Source organism: Phyllobates terribilis, unplaced genomic scaffold (assembly GCF_046119375.1).
Source record: "Phyllobates terribilis strain yellow unplaced genomic scaffold, ASM4611937v1 Scaffold_8__6_contigs__length_399053987, whole genome shotgun sequence".
NCBI lineage: Eukaryota > Metazoa > Chordata > Amphibia > Anura > Dendrobatidae > Phyllobates > Phyllobates terribilis.
This window is the reverse complement of record NW_027362768.1, coordinates 334,650,792-334,665,847: the sequence shown is the minus strand read 5'-3', so window position 1 is coordinate 334,665,847 and position 15,056 is coordinate 334,650,792. Positions and strand designations below refer to the sequence as shown.

Below are 15,056 nucleotides of genomic sequence, written 5' to 3'. Positions count from 1 at the left end.
GGCAGGCAGAGAGAGCAGGCGGGCGAGCCAAAGGCAGGCAGAGAGAGCAGGCGGGCGAGCCAAAAGCAGGCAGAGAGAGCAGGCGGGCGAGCCAGAGGCAGGCAGAGAGAGCAGGCGAGCGAGCCAGAGGCAGGCAGAGAGAGCAGGCGAGCGAGCCAGAGGCAGGCAGAGAGAGCAGGCGAGCGAGCCAGAGGCAGGCAGAGAGAGCAGGCGAGCGAGCCAGAGAGCAGGCGAGCGAGCCAGAGGCAGGCAGAGAGAGCAGGCGGGCGAGCCAGAGGCAGGCAGAGAGAGCGAGCGGGCTAGCCAGAGGCAGGCAGAGAGAGCAGGCGAGCGAGCCAGAGGCAGGCAGAGAGAGCAGGCGAGCGAGCCAGAGGAAGGCAGAGAGAGCGAGCGGGCTAGCCAGAGGCAGGCAGAGAGAGCGAGCGGGCGAGTAAAAGGCAGGCAGAGAGAGCAGGCGAGTGAGCCAGAGAATAGGAATCCATAGAGTGTAGGAGATTTCTCTGCAATCTGCACTATTCTCTATAGCTTGTGTATGGCACCTCAGCCCGTATAAGCGAACCACAAATTATCAGTTTAATCAGAACTTGTATGTAATGTGGTGTTATCTGTGGACCTAATTATGTCTTTACCAACAGATTATTGTGGAGTAAGAAAGAAATTAAACGGTTTAAACCTGATGAAAATCCTCCTAGCCATAAATCTAATTTACAAGCAAGTCATGCACATAGCAAAAAAGTTGACATCTATACATTCCTTAAATATTTATGGCAGATCAATAGAGGAAAATAACCCCGCAGTAAGATATGCTTCAATATTCGTTATATGGTTCAGTGTAGCACTGATCTCTCCTTAAAGTTATCATCCCAAAATGTAAATTTAGTTATTTTTTTTGCTTCTTATCCATCATAATCAGCGGCTCGCCCATAATTATAAGATCAGCTATATTTGGCTTCTCGCAGTAAGATACTGGCTCTGAGAAACTATTTCAGATTAAGACAAGTTTCATACAAAACTAAAAAAACAGTGAAATTCCATCATCTAACAAGTCAATAACCTGAAATCTTGTAAGATTGTATCTAGAACTGAGCGATTCTCCCGAAATTAGGCAGATTCACTTGATTCTGCCACAGATCCGAATTGAATTGGTTAAGATTGAAAGTGTCCAGATCGCAGTGAAAAGTCACTAAATTTAGTTCGAAGATCTCTCCGGACCCAAAAGCATACTAAATAAAGGATTTAAAAAAAAAGTTTGTTTTTTTGGCATAGGAAATAATTTTCATTTCCTTGGCCAATGTAGTTCTGCTCCTATAGTGCTGACCACCACCACGCCGGGCTACCCTCCAACAATTATAAAGGGGTTGTCCATTACTCTTATACTTACGATCGATCCATGGGAGAAGGTAATTACCGCAATATCAAATTAGTGGAGGTCTGACAACCAGAACACGAGCATGCAGAACTTTTTTTTTTTTTTTTTTTTTTTTTATACATTCACCAATATATTTACAGACACATACTAATATTACACATAGAAACTGATACACTGAACACTGATCTATAAACACACACAAAAGGTACACTTTGATGCTGGCTGTTGGGCTCCTATACATTGGCCAATTTATGTGCAAAGTACCTTCATTCTACTGTAAATTTTCCTAGAGAAAAACTTTTTAGCTGCTCCATTTATTCAAAAATTCCATGTGTACATTATATAGCATTTATCTATTTTTCATGGCAGCAATGCAGTTCCAATTGTCTAAATTTACCATTCTAGCAACCTAGAGAGCAGATATATTATCTCTATCTGCACTCTAGGTTGCTAGAATGGTATTATATATATATATAATACATAATGGTGGAGCGAGCCACTGCGGAGCATCCCATGACGGACTCTCACTGATCAGTGGGTCAATACTATTCTGATATTTCGCTTTGAGTTGAATCCTGTGATTGTTCTCACAATCATCACTGAGCAAAACTTGCTTCAAACAAAAGGTCAATCTACAATCCCTGCGAAAAATGAAATCATTCAGTTTGAGGAAATAGACAAAGATGGTTCATTACAGGAAGGAGGATCTGACTGCGTCCGAGAGCCACACAAGCACAGGAGGGTCTAACCGGTGGACAGGGGGGACTGGAGACACCGGTGACGGTCAGATGGGTCACATTATGATTTTTATGTTCCATCAAGTTCCCACTGGACGATGGAGAAGAGGAGCAGCTGCTCTATCTAGAAAAAATGGATTTAATAGGAATCTGGTGCGACAATCTTTGTTAGGATTTTTAACCAGCTTTACGTTCAAAAACTAATCAAGCCATTAAAGTATAATATGCATACATACATACATACATACATACATACATACATACACACACACACACATAAACAGTGGTGGCCAAAAGTATTGGCACCCCTGCAATTCTGTCAGATAATACTCAGTTTCTTCCAGAAAATGATTGCAATCACAAATTCTTTGGTATTTTTATCTTAATTTAATTTGCTCAAAAGAGAATGAAGCAAAAATCAAATCATTGATCATTTCACACAAAACTCCAAAAATGGGCCGGACAAAAGTATTGGCACCCTCAGCCTAATACTTGGCTGCACAACCTTTAGCCAAAATAACTGCGAACAACCGCTTCCGGTAACAATCAATGAGTTTCTTACAATGCTCTGCTGGAATTGTAGACCATTCTTCTTTGGCAAACTGCTCCAGGTCCCTGATATTTGAAGGGTGCCTTCTCCAAACTGCTATTTTGAGATCTCTCCACAGGTGTTCTATGGGATTCAGGTCTGGACTCATTGCTGGCCACCTTAGAAGTCTCCAGTGCTTTCTCTCAAACCATTTTATAGTGCTTTTGGAAGTGTGTTTTGGGTCATTGTCCTGCTGGAAGACCCATGACCTCTGAGGGAGACCCAGCTTTCTCACACTGGGCCCTACATTATGCTGCAAAATTTGTTGGTAGTCTTCAGACTTCATAATGCCATGCACACGGTCAAGCAGTCCAGTGCCAGAGGCAGCAAAGCAACCCCAAAACATCAGGGAACCTCCGCCATGTTTGACTGTAGGGACAGTTTTCTTTTCTTTGAATGCCTTTTTTTTTTCCTGTACACTCTATGTTGATGCTTTTTTCCCAAAAAGCTCTACTTTTGTCTCATCTGACCAGAGAACATTCTTCCAAAACGTTTTAGGCTTTCTCAGGTAAGTTTTGGCAAACTCCAGCCTGACTTTTTTATGTCTCGGGGTAAGAAGTGGGGTCTTCCTGGGTATCCTACCATACAGTCCCTTTTCATTCAGACGCCGACGGATAGTAAGGGGTTGACACGGTTGTACCCTCGGACTGCAGGGCAGCTTGAACTTGTCTGGATGTTAGTCGAGGTTCTTTATCCACCATCCGCACAATCTTGCGTTGAAATCTCTCATCAATTTTTCTTTTCCGTCCACATCTAGGGAGGTTAGCCACAGTGCCATGGGCTTTAAACTTCTTGATGACACTGTGCACGGAAGACACAGGAACATTCAGGTCTTTGGAGATGGACTTGTAGCCTTGAGATTGCTCATGCTTCCTCACAATTTGGTTTCTCAAGTCCTCAGACAGTTCTTTGGTCTTCTTTCTATTCTCCATGCTCAATGTGGTACACACAAGGACACAGGACAGAGGTTGAGTCAACTTTAATCCATGTTAACTGGCTGCAAGTGTGATTTAGTTATTGAAAACACCTGTTAGGTGCCACAGGTAAGTTACAGGTGCTGTTAATTACACAAATTAGAGAAGCATCACATGATTTTTCAAACAGTGCCAATACTTTTGTCCACCCTTTTTTAGGTTTGGTGTGGAATTATATCCAATTTGGCTTTAGGACAATTCTTTTTGTGTTTTTTCATTGAAGACAAATTAAATGAAGATAATACCAACAAATTCGTGATTGCAATCATTTTCAGGAAGAAACTGAGTATTATCTGACAGAATTGCAGGGGTGCCAATACTTTTGGCCACCAATAAATATAAATAAAATTATATTATATTATATTATATTATATTAATATATATATATATATATATATATATATATATACATATATACACACAGATACACTGCTCAAAAAAATAAAGGGAACACTCAAACAACACATCCTAGATCTGAATGAATGAAATATTCTCATTGAATACTTTGTTCTGTATAAAGTTGAATGTGCTGACAACAAAATCACACAAAAATCATCAATGGAAATCAAATTTATTAACCAATGGAGGCCTGGATTTGGAGTCACCCCCAAAATTAAAGTGGAAAAACACACTACAGGCTGATCCAACTTTGATGTAACGTCCTTAAAACAAGTCAAAATGAGGCTCAGTATTGTGTGTGGCCTCCACGTGCCTGTATGACCTCCCTACAATGCCTTGGCATGCTCCTGATGAGGTTGTGGATGGTCTCCTGTGGGATCTCCTCCTGGACCTGGACTAAAGCATCCGCCAACTCCTGGACAGTCTGTGGTGCAACGTGATGTTGGTGGATGGAGCGAGATTATGATGTCCCAGATGTGCTCAATCGGATTCAGGTCTGGGGAATGGGCGGCCAGTCCATAGCTTCAATGCCTTCATCTTGCAGGAACTGCTGACACACTCCAGCCACATGAGGTCTGGCATTGTCCTGCATTAGGAGGAACCCAGGGACAACCGCACCAGCATATGGTCTCACAAGGAGTCTGAGGATCTCATCTCGGTACCTAATGGCAGTCAGGCTACCTCTGGCGAGCACATGGAGGGCTGTGCGGCCCTCCAAAGAAATGCCACCCCACACCATTACTGACCCACTGCCAAACCGGTCATGCTGAAGGATGTTGCAGGCAGCAGATCGCTCTCCACAGCATCTCCAGACTCTGTCACGTCTGTCACATGTGCTCAGTGTGAACCTGCTTTCATCTGTGAAGAACACAGGGCGCCAGTGGCGACTTTGCCAATCCTGGTGTTCTGTGGCCAAGCGTCCTGCACGGTGTTGGGCTGTGAGCATAACCCCCATCTGTGGACGTCGGGCCCTCATACCACCCTCATGGAGTTGGTTTCTAACCTTTTGTGCAGACACATGCACATTTGTGGCCGGCTGGAGGTCATTTTGCAGGGCTCTGGCAGTGCTCTACCTGTTCCTCCTTTCACAAAGGTAGAGGTAGCGGTCCTGCTGCTGGGTTGTTGCCCTCCTACGGCACCCCTCCACGTCTCCTGGTGTACTGGCCTGTCTCTTGGTAGCGCCTCCAGCCTCTGGACACTACGCTGACAGACACAGCAAACCTTCTTGCCACAGCTCGCATTGATGTGCCATCCTGGATGAGCTGCACTACCTGAGCAACTTCTGTGGGTTGTAGAGTCCGTCTCATGCTACCACGAGTGTGAAAGCACAACCAACATTCAAAAGTGACCAAAACATCAGCCAGAAAGCATTGGTACTGAGATGTTGTCTGTGGTCCCCACCTGCAGAACCACTCCTTTATTGAGGGTGTCTTGATAATTGCCAATAATTTCCATCTATTGTCTATTCCATTTGCACAACAGCATGTGAAATTGATTGTCAATCAGTGTTGCTTCCTAAGTGGACAGTTTGATTTCACAGAAGTTTGATTTACTTGGAGTTATATTCCATTGTTTAAGTGTTCCCTTTAATTTTTTGAGCAGTGTATATACAGGGTGGGCCATTTATATGGATACACCTAAATTAAATGGGAATGGTTAGTGATATCAGCTTCCTGTTTGTGGCACATTAGTATATGGGAGGGGGAAAACTTTTCCAGATGGGTGGGGACCATTTGTACCCCATATACCACACCATCAAGATACGAGATGTGCAGCATCTGAAACAACGGATACTGGAAGCCTGTGCTAGCATTCCTTCTGCGGTGTTGCTATCAGTTTGTCAAGAGTGGGAGAAGAGGGTTGCATTGACAATCCAACACAATGGGCAGCACTTTGAACACGTTTTATAAGTGGTCATAAACTTGTAAAAAACTCATGAAAGAATAAAGTTACGTTAAAACCAAACACACCATTGTTTTTCTTATGAAATTCTCAATAATTTTGATGTGTCACATGACCCTCTTCCCATTGAAAAAATAAAGTTGGATCCAAAATGGCCGACTTCAAAATATCCACCACGGTCATCACCCATCTTGAAAAGTTTTTCCCCTTCCATATACTAATGTGCCACTGTGGCGCCCCTGCGGGTTCAGTCGCCGCAGGGGTACTGCATCTCACCCAGAGGTGTGGTATACCACTCTCAGGTAAGGATAGAGTGCTGCCTGGGACCCTAACACCTGCATCCAACACATCCACTTAAGTAAGGCAGGGCGAGATTGCTCCTACGGCAGAGCACAGTCCCTGGTCCCTGGCTGGAGTGGAGGGGAACCTAGTGAGGGGGAGCCATGTAGTGGGTGTGGGTGGAGGATGTATATCAGGGGAGCACTTGTGAGGGAGTGATATAAAAGATTGAACCATCTTGAAAGTTTAGTCAGATCAGTTCAGTGAGTGAGGAGTGGTGTTGGAATAGGAGGAAAGTGAGGGGAGCAGAGCCTCTGCACGAGCTCTGCTCCAGAGCGGGCCTGAGGAGAGGCGAGGGAGCAGGAGAAAGGCTCCAGGAACAGAAGGGATCTCAGGGGTACGGGAAATACTGGAGGCCACCTGTACGCCCGAATCTGCCAGGCGGTGGAGGGATCAAGCCGCAGAGGGGACCGGCCCCTAAACTAGTAGAGAACTACAAGGCTCAGGCAAGGAATCGGAGGCTGCTGTACTTGCAAGGTGCAGTGGCCACAACCACAATTATATCGCCGAAAAGGTGGCCACAGAGGGTCCAGGGGACTGCAGGTCGCCCGACAAGACCCGAGGCTACCGGATTGGGACACTCATTGCGAGGCGCAGGGCAGGAGGGCGAGAGCTAGTGCAGGAAGACGACTGAGGAAGGCACATAGAAAGGGGTCCTGTCAGGCACTCTTGAACTACCTGAGGGATTGCTGAACCCCTGCCTGGTGAAAGCAGCGCGACGTGGGAGGTTGTAGTCCGGAACCTGTAACCTGAGGAACTTAACAACTGTGAGTAAACTCTGAAGACTGCACCCCACTGTCTCTGTGATTATTATCTGTGCCATCACCCCTGCACTACAACGCCCAGCATCACCTATAGCATCTACACTGCCCTGGAGCTAACCTCTACCTGTGGAGAGCCACACCAGCTTTGCTGCACTAACATAAGCTCCAGAGGACCTGCTCCGCAGCGGCGGCTCTCTTTAGCCGCATACCACAGGTGGCGTCATGAACTTTGTACATAAATCCCCTATAAAAAAAAAAAAAAAAAAAAAAAAAAAACCTTTTGAATGACCGCCCTGGGTCATGGACCGGGTCCCCGCCACTGTGACATCTCCCCTAGCAAGGACCGGCCCGGCACAGAGTACCCAAGGCCCAGGGGGCGCGTCACCACAAACAGGAAGTTGATTTCACCAACCATTCCCATTTAATTTAGGTGTATCCATATAAATGGCCCACCCTGTATATATCTATGTGGATAATAAATAATATTGTAGAAATAATAATATACACACACATATATATACATATACAGTACAGACCAAAAGTTTGGACACACCTTCTCATTTAAAGAAATTTCTGCATTTTCATGACTATGAAAATTGTACATTCACACTGAAGGCATCAAAACTATGAATTAACACATGTGTAATTATATACTTAACAAAAAAGTGTGAAACAACTGAAAATATGTCTTATATTCTAGGTTCTTCAAAGTAGCCACCTTTTGCTTTGATGACTGCTTTGCACACTCTTGGCATTCTCTTGATGAGCTTCAAGAGGTAGTCACCGGAAATGGTTTTCACTTCACAGGTGTGCCCTGTCAGGTTTAATAAGTGGGATTTCTTGCCTTATAAATGGGGTTGGGACCATCAGTTGTGTTGTGCAGAAGTCTGGTGGATACACAGCCGATAGTCTTACTGAATAGACTGTTAGCTGCTTTTTTCTTGCCATAATACAAATTCTAAGTAAAGAAAAACAAGTGGCCATCATTACTTTAAGAAATGGAGGTCAGTCAGTGCGAAAAATTGGGAAACCTTTGAAAGTTTCCCCAAGTGCAGTTGCAAAAACCATCAAGCGCTACAAAGAAACTGGCTCACATGAGGACCGCCCCAGGAATGGAAGACCAAGAGTCACCTGTGCTTCTGAGGATAAGTTTATCCAAATCACCAGCCTCAGAAATCGCAGGTTAACAGCAGCTCAGATTAGAGGCCAGGTCAATGCCACACAGAGTTCTAGCAGCAGACACATCTTTTCAACAACTGTTAAGAGGAGACTTTGTGCAGCAGACCTTCATGGTAAAATAGCTGCTAGGAAACCACTGCTAAGGACAGGCAACAAGCAGAAGAGACTTGTTTGGGCTAAAGAACACAAGGAATGGACATTAGACCAGTGGAAATCTGTGCTTTGGTCTGATGAGTCCAAATTTGAGATCTTTGGTTCCAACCACCGTGTCTTTGTGCGACGCAGAAAAGGTGAACGGATGGACTCTACATGCTGGTTCCCACCGTGAAGCATGGAAGAGGAGGTGTGATGGTGTGGGGGTGCTTTGCTGGTGACACTGTTGGGGATTTATTCAAAATTGAAGGCATACTGAACCAGCATGGCTACCACAGCATCTTGCAGCTGCATGCTATTCCATCCGGTTTGTGTTTAGTTGGACCATCATTTATTTTTCAACAGGACAATGACCCCAAACACACCTCCAGGCTGTGTAAGGGCCATTTGACCAAGAAAGAGTGATGGGGTGCTATGCCAGATGACCTGGCCTCCACAGTCACCAGACCTGAACCCAATAGAGATGGTTTGGGGTGAGCTGGACAGCAGAGTGAAGGCAAAAGGGCCAACAAGTGCTAAGCATCTCTGGGAACTCCTTCAAGATTGTTGGAAGACCATTTCCGGTGACTACCTCTTGAAGCTCATCAAGAGAATGCCAAGAGTGTGCAAAGCAGTCATCAAAGCAAAAGGTGGCTACTTTGAAGAACCTAGAATATAAGACATATTTTCAGTTGTTTCACACTTTTTTGTTAAGTATATAATTCCACATGTGTTAATTCATAGTTTTGATGCCTTCAGTGTGAATGTACAATTTTCAAAGTTATGAAAATACAGAAAAATCTTTAAATGAGAAGGTGTGTCCAAACTTTTGGTCTGTACTGTACATATATACACATAAAAATATTTTGCACAGACTGCTATCTAAATACACACACACACACTATAAACATATCTAAAGACACACAGACATATCTAAAACACACACACACACACACACACACACCTAAATACACACACATCTAAACACATATCTAAATACAAATTGATATCTAAAACTAATCTTCTATTGAAGAGAAAAAGAGCCGAGTAGCAGTACCGGCAGTGACCACTACATGGCGTATGGAGCAATGCTGTTCCACTCTGTACACGGTTTCCACCCGGAGTTGAGGACAGCTGGCTAGGGAAGGTGTGTGGGTGCAGTCACCCCACTAACATGATTTTGATGACCTATCCTGTCAGTAGGTCATCTATGTAGAAATGGTGGACCACCCTTTAAACTCTGGATTCTTAAAGGGGTATTCTACTTTGAAGCAAGCATTACCTGTCCACAATATAGTTGATGAACACTAGATTATTAGCGGTCCAATCTCAAGGGACCTATTCTCTTCCCCATCGACAAGATTGAGGTTAGCATTAATTTGAAGAGAGGTGGTCAAGCATGCAACCCAGTTGCATTTCAGTAATATGTGGGGGGGGGTCCTAATATTCCGATCCCCACCAGTTTAGCATATTTAAAGGCTTCATGCTTGAATCCTTTTTTTTTTTTTTTTTTTTTACCTTAAAAAAAAAACCCTTGAATTTTATATCTGGAGTCCTCAGTATTTTCTATACTTTAAACAGCAAGTTCCCATGATACAAGTTACACAAAGAGCAACAATAATGTTCGTTTGCAAATGAATAATTTAAGGCGTTTAATGCCATTTCTATTTACACAGAGCACAATTAGGAGAGAATAAATTTTTACAAGTAGAAAATAAAAAAATATAACTACTGTTTTCAATATGAAAAAAAAAAAAAAAAACACTAATGTGACCCCAAAAATAAAAGGTGCATTCAAATATTTGCATTGAAAGCAAAATTCATTGTTTCTGGAGAGGCTGCGCTGTATGTATAGCAGATAAGTCAGAAGGCACAATGGGGATTTAATAGCATTGTATAAATACTGCATTAGATGTAAGTGATTAATCGTACCCTTGGAGGTCATTTTACTTGTAGCAAGATAAATAATTTAAAGAACCTCTGGAAGGATTTACTGTCTAAAATGTTCCGCTAATAGCCGGGAGTTACAGGATTTTGTTTTTGTGCTAAGTGTTCCAGGTATATCTGTCCGTGCTGCTTTATCAAGGAGTAAGTGTGAGCGATGTGGACATATCGCCCGCCGATCCGGATAGAAACCTCCATTCCACTTTATATATAAATTTTCACTATGTTAACTGTGCCAGACAAAGAGAAACTATCTTAAGAAAATGACCTATTGTAAAAATCAGGTTTTTGCATTTTTTATTTTTTTTTTTTAACATTTTTGGCAATTTTTTTTCATCTCTAAGTCTATGCTGAAAATCGCACAATAGAAATCCTGCAGTGTACACATTGACCACTGGTGCTTTTTTTTTTTCTTTTTTTAAACTCTAACCTCCCGTTTCAGGAAACAATACATGTACATTAAGGCTTATTTTTAGTCTCTAACTTCCGTTTTCAGGAAACAATACATATACATTAGGGCTTTTTTAGACCTACTGTTTCAGGAAACAACACATGTACATTAAGGTTTTTTTTTTTCCCCAAGACTCTGACCTCCTGCTTCAGGAAATGACACCTGTACATCGCCACAATGGTTAGACCCTATATTTTGTATTGAAGCATCCAATGAGTGTGCGCAAAGATAATTGTGAAGGGAGGAGCAGCAGAGTCAGTTGTGACATCGTCAATTGCGATTAGTAGATACTATGTTATCAGCTGTGCTACTTGTTATTGTAATCCTGCCTCTGCTGATAAGAAGCCTGTTGAAAACCCGAAATGTCAAGTATGGGTCTAAAAAAAAAAGCCCCGATGACCAGTAGAAAAATTGCTAGCTTTGTTTTTTTTTTAATAAAGTTTGTGATATAGAAAAAAAAATTAAAAACCATTGCCATATTTTTTTTTTTTTTTTTAATTCATGGAACACAAAAACCTAATTTAAACAATAGGTTATTTTCTGATGATGGCTTACTTTTAAAGTGTTTTCCTAGACTAAACAACGGACTACATATTTGTCGGAAAATTTATTATGAGATCATTGGAGGCCCAATACCTTACACCCTCTCCCCCCCACCCCCCACACACAGATATGCTGAAATTTTGTCCGATTACGGGGGTGGCTATAACTGGTTCACCTACAAACCTTCATCATCAATCCACAACCGCCGATCCCAAAATCCTATGTGAATGGCCACTAACGTAATGAGCATGCGTGACCACCACTGCATTCACTGATATGGGAGTGGTAATAAGCATGTGTGACCACCCATTCCATGGACAGTAAAATAAAATGGTGATCACACGTGTACTAACCCTTCAATCACTCAGTGTGACATAGGACCTATGTTTTTATGATCGGTGGGAGTCCCAGTTTATTCTGTTAACAAGTGTTAAATGCTCTTCGTGGGATAACCCACTTAAAGTCGTTATCCCCTAGCCACAGAAGAGGTGATTAATGTCGGATTGACAATACAGAGGTTAAAAAAATAATAATAAAAAAAAAAAAACATCCCACAATAAGACTACTACAACCAGCCCCATTAAATTCTTCCCCTCCCCTTTTAAATTTGCTCCCACCTTCAATGTGACATCATACAATGTAGAGATCACATGATCCAATCACAGGACACAGTGTCCTAAGCGTGGGCATGACTACATCAATAGCAGGCAGCAGCCATGTGGCCCTATAAATAAGGGGGGGGGGGGCAAACCTCAGCAATAAGGTGCAACAAGGGAAAACGGTGAATGGTGGAAAACAAGAGTGGGAAAATAAATAGAGATCACAGGGATCCAAAAAGAAAGGAGAAAAGCACATGGGACAGGGCACTGACCAAGATCAAAAATCTTTCAAGTGATGGTTCGGGGTGCCTTGACACTAGCACAACAAGAAAAATGACACCTGTCTTGTAATAATCCGATGTGCCAGCGCCGAGAAATCGAGCTTTTAAGCCACATGTAAATTCGTCTGAAAGTGCTCTCCGATTATCGACACGCCCCCAATGCACTTCATAACTAATTTGCATGTGGCTTTCAAAGCTTGATTTCTCAGCACTGGCACATCAGATTATTATAAGACAGGTGTAATTTTTCTTGTTGTGCAAAGAACTATAGAGCTGTGCAACTAGTTTCAGTAGTAAAATTGTCCCGACACATCACCTTTAATTAAAAAAATAAAAAATCCTTTTTAAAGACCATTGTATCAAAAGCAGAGCAGCCATTTGTGGCCATATGTCTAGCTGTGACATCCGTCCTATAAACCATTATTTCATCAGAGCACAGACCGTCATGACCAGGCACACAAGTTTGAGGCCTTGGAAGGATACCACGTCTGGGTGCCAAACCAATAAGCCAGAATATTAAACGCAGGATTTGGTGGTTTCAGAGAATTTATAGACTCCGTGGCTTTGATCCAGATCATTTTGTTTAGCTGTATATTAAATAAAAACCCTAGCATCCTATTACTCACAGATAGGCGAGCCGTGATTTATGTGGCAGATGTAAGTGAATAATAGGGTGCATGAGAATGCAATCTGTGAAAATGGACTGAGAGTAGCGGAGCAATAAACCTCTCTGTATCCCTCCACTTTAATCACCCTAAACCAAGTTAATGTCACCCGTACTCACTACTGGGATATTGAAATCCCGATCATGGCTGTAACATTTTATTTAAGAAATGCATCATAATTAACCTGATTTTTGCTTGAAATATTATGTTGAACCTCCTCACTATAGTATAGTTGTTGGATGAGATGTAGTACATTACTATGACCAGTAGATGTCCTCTCCACCAATTAAAAGCAGGTAACTTGTGTCACAGGGGGGATTTAAAAGTCTCCTCACCTCGGCATGCCAGGCTTGACATGTCACTCTCAGCAAGGAGAAATGATCCCGGTCAAACGCCTCTCACCCAGCCAAACCAGATCTCACACTTTGCACTGATGAGGGGCAGTAGCCCGAAACACAGTGTCTGCAAATTGAAATTTTGGTTTTGGCTATTATCCTAAGTCACGAGACAAAGCTAGTCAGAGAGTCAATATTGACTTTTAGGATCGATACTTCCTATAGGTGGCGCTAGAGTTCTAGGCTTCTTCTTCTCCGTAGAGACAATTTGCAGGGGGATTTTAGCACTTTGCAATTTTACCCATTTAATGAGATTACTCATGAGCCAACTGCTAAGTTCTATGTGTGAGAAGAGACTTTGTAGAATTCTTTTATTTCTTTTTTTTAATGACATTTATTATGGTCTAAGAATAGTTAATTATCTGCCGTCCTCAGTTAGGCATAATAATGTTTCCTCCGGTAGCTATTTCTGGGAACCCCTTACTAAGCAGAGGTTATAAATGACTTTTTGAGCCTCCCACATATACACAATTTTCCATTAATTATTCAACGTGAGCTCGCTCGGAGAAGGGTCACCTGTTTTGCCTGTGTTCTTCATCCACGTCTTGTTAGAAGACTCGTTGTCGAATCCGTCCAGTATAAGCTCCTGGAACTCATCCCGAATATTGGCAGTGTAATCTACAATGTCTATGGGGGACTGGTGAAGGCCTTTACAATCCACGCTGGTCATTACCCAGTTCTCAGGTCCATACAAACCTGTAGAAACAAAATAAAGGACACCCGTTAAAATAAAGCAAGGGACCACCAGAGCCGCTAATAACATTCACACATCAGTAGGCATACATCAGAGGGTCCACGAACTGGAGACAAGTAGTCATTATAGGGCAGAGATAGTCCTGAACCTTTTATAACCTTATTACCTAACCAGGCTGAACGGCAGATAACAAGGAACAATAGACTACATACATAGCAAATATAAATTCCATAGATTAATTGCCCCATCAGGTCCTCTTTCAATCTGTATTCAACACAAGTTGGGAGCAGTGTGTTAAATTGGCTGCCGATTGCATTATTTTTGTAGCCAAGCCAGCCCCCTTCTCTGCCACAGCCATTGTATATGGAGAAGGAAGTCACATAGCTATTAAAATGGTCAGCCAGCTCCCTTCTGTCACATCCATTGTATACGGAGAAGGAAGCGGTTGAGTTATTAAAAATGATCACCCTTATTTCACAAACATTGTATAGAGAAGGGGGCGACGTAGGTATTCTCAAATGATCAATCAGCCAGCCCCCTTATGTCACAGCCATTATAATAAGAAGGGGGCGGCTTAGCTAATAAAGTGATCACTCAGCCAGCCCCACTCTGTCACAGCCCTTGTATAGATGAGGGGGAGGATTATGTTTAAAATTATTAGTCTGCCAGCCCCCTTATGATACAGCCATTGTATATAGAGAAGAGGGTGACTTCGCTATGAAATTGATCAGCCAGCCCCCATCTCTGCCAGAGCCACTGTGTACAGAGAAGGGTCGGCTTCGCTATTAAATTGATCAGCCAGCCCCCTTCTGCCACAGCCATTGTAAAAGAGAAGGGGGGGGAAGCCCAGCTATTGAAATGATCAGTCAGCCAGCCCCCTTCTAGATCACAGCCAAAGTATGCAGAGAGAAGGGGGCTGGCTTAAGTGAAAAGTCAGCCAGCCCTTTTTACACAAAGTTCAAATCATGTGCCAAGAAAGGAAACCGTTTCACTGTGCCGGACACAAACCGGTAGAGAACAGGTCATGCCCGAAGCTTATACACAAAGATTGTGGCGCCTTTAAGACCTGAACTCAATTAGCAAGTTGCATACATTTACTT

The 15,056-nt window shown here is 42.9% G+C and overlaps 1 protein-coding gene across 2 annotated transcripts in view; it reads right to left on the bottom strand.

Moving 5' to 3' along the window:
- The window catches only part of PTPRG (protein tyrosine phosphatase receptor type G), a 595,254-nt gene that overhangs the window by 307,218 nt on the left and 272,980 nt on the right, over positions 1–15,056 (bottom strand). For both annotated transcript variants that reach the window (XM_073644646.1, XM_073644647.1), the window contains exon 3: positions 13,779–13,958. In XM_073644646.1, coding sequence (XP_073500747.1) covers positions 13,779–13,958 — 180 coding nt within the window. The remainder of the gene's footprint in view (positions 1–13,778; positions 13,959–15,056) is intronic.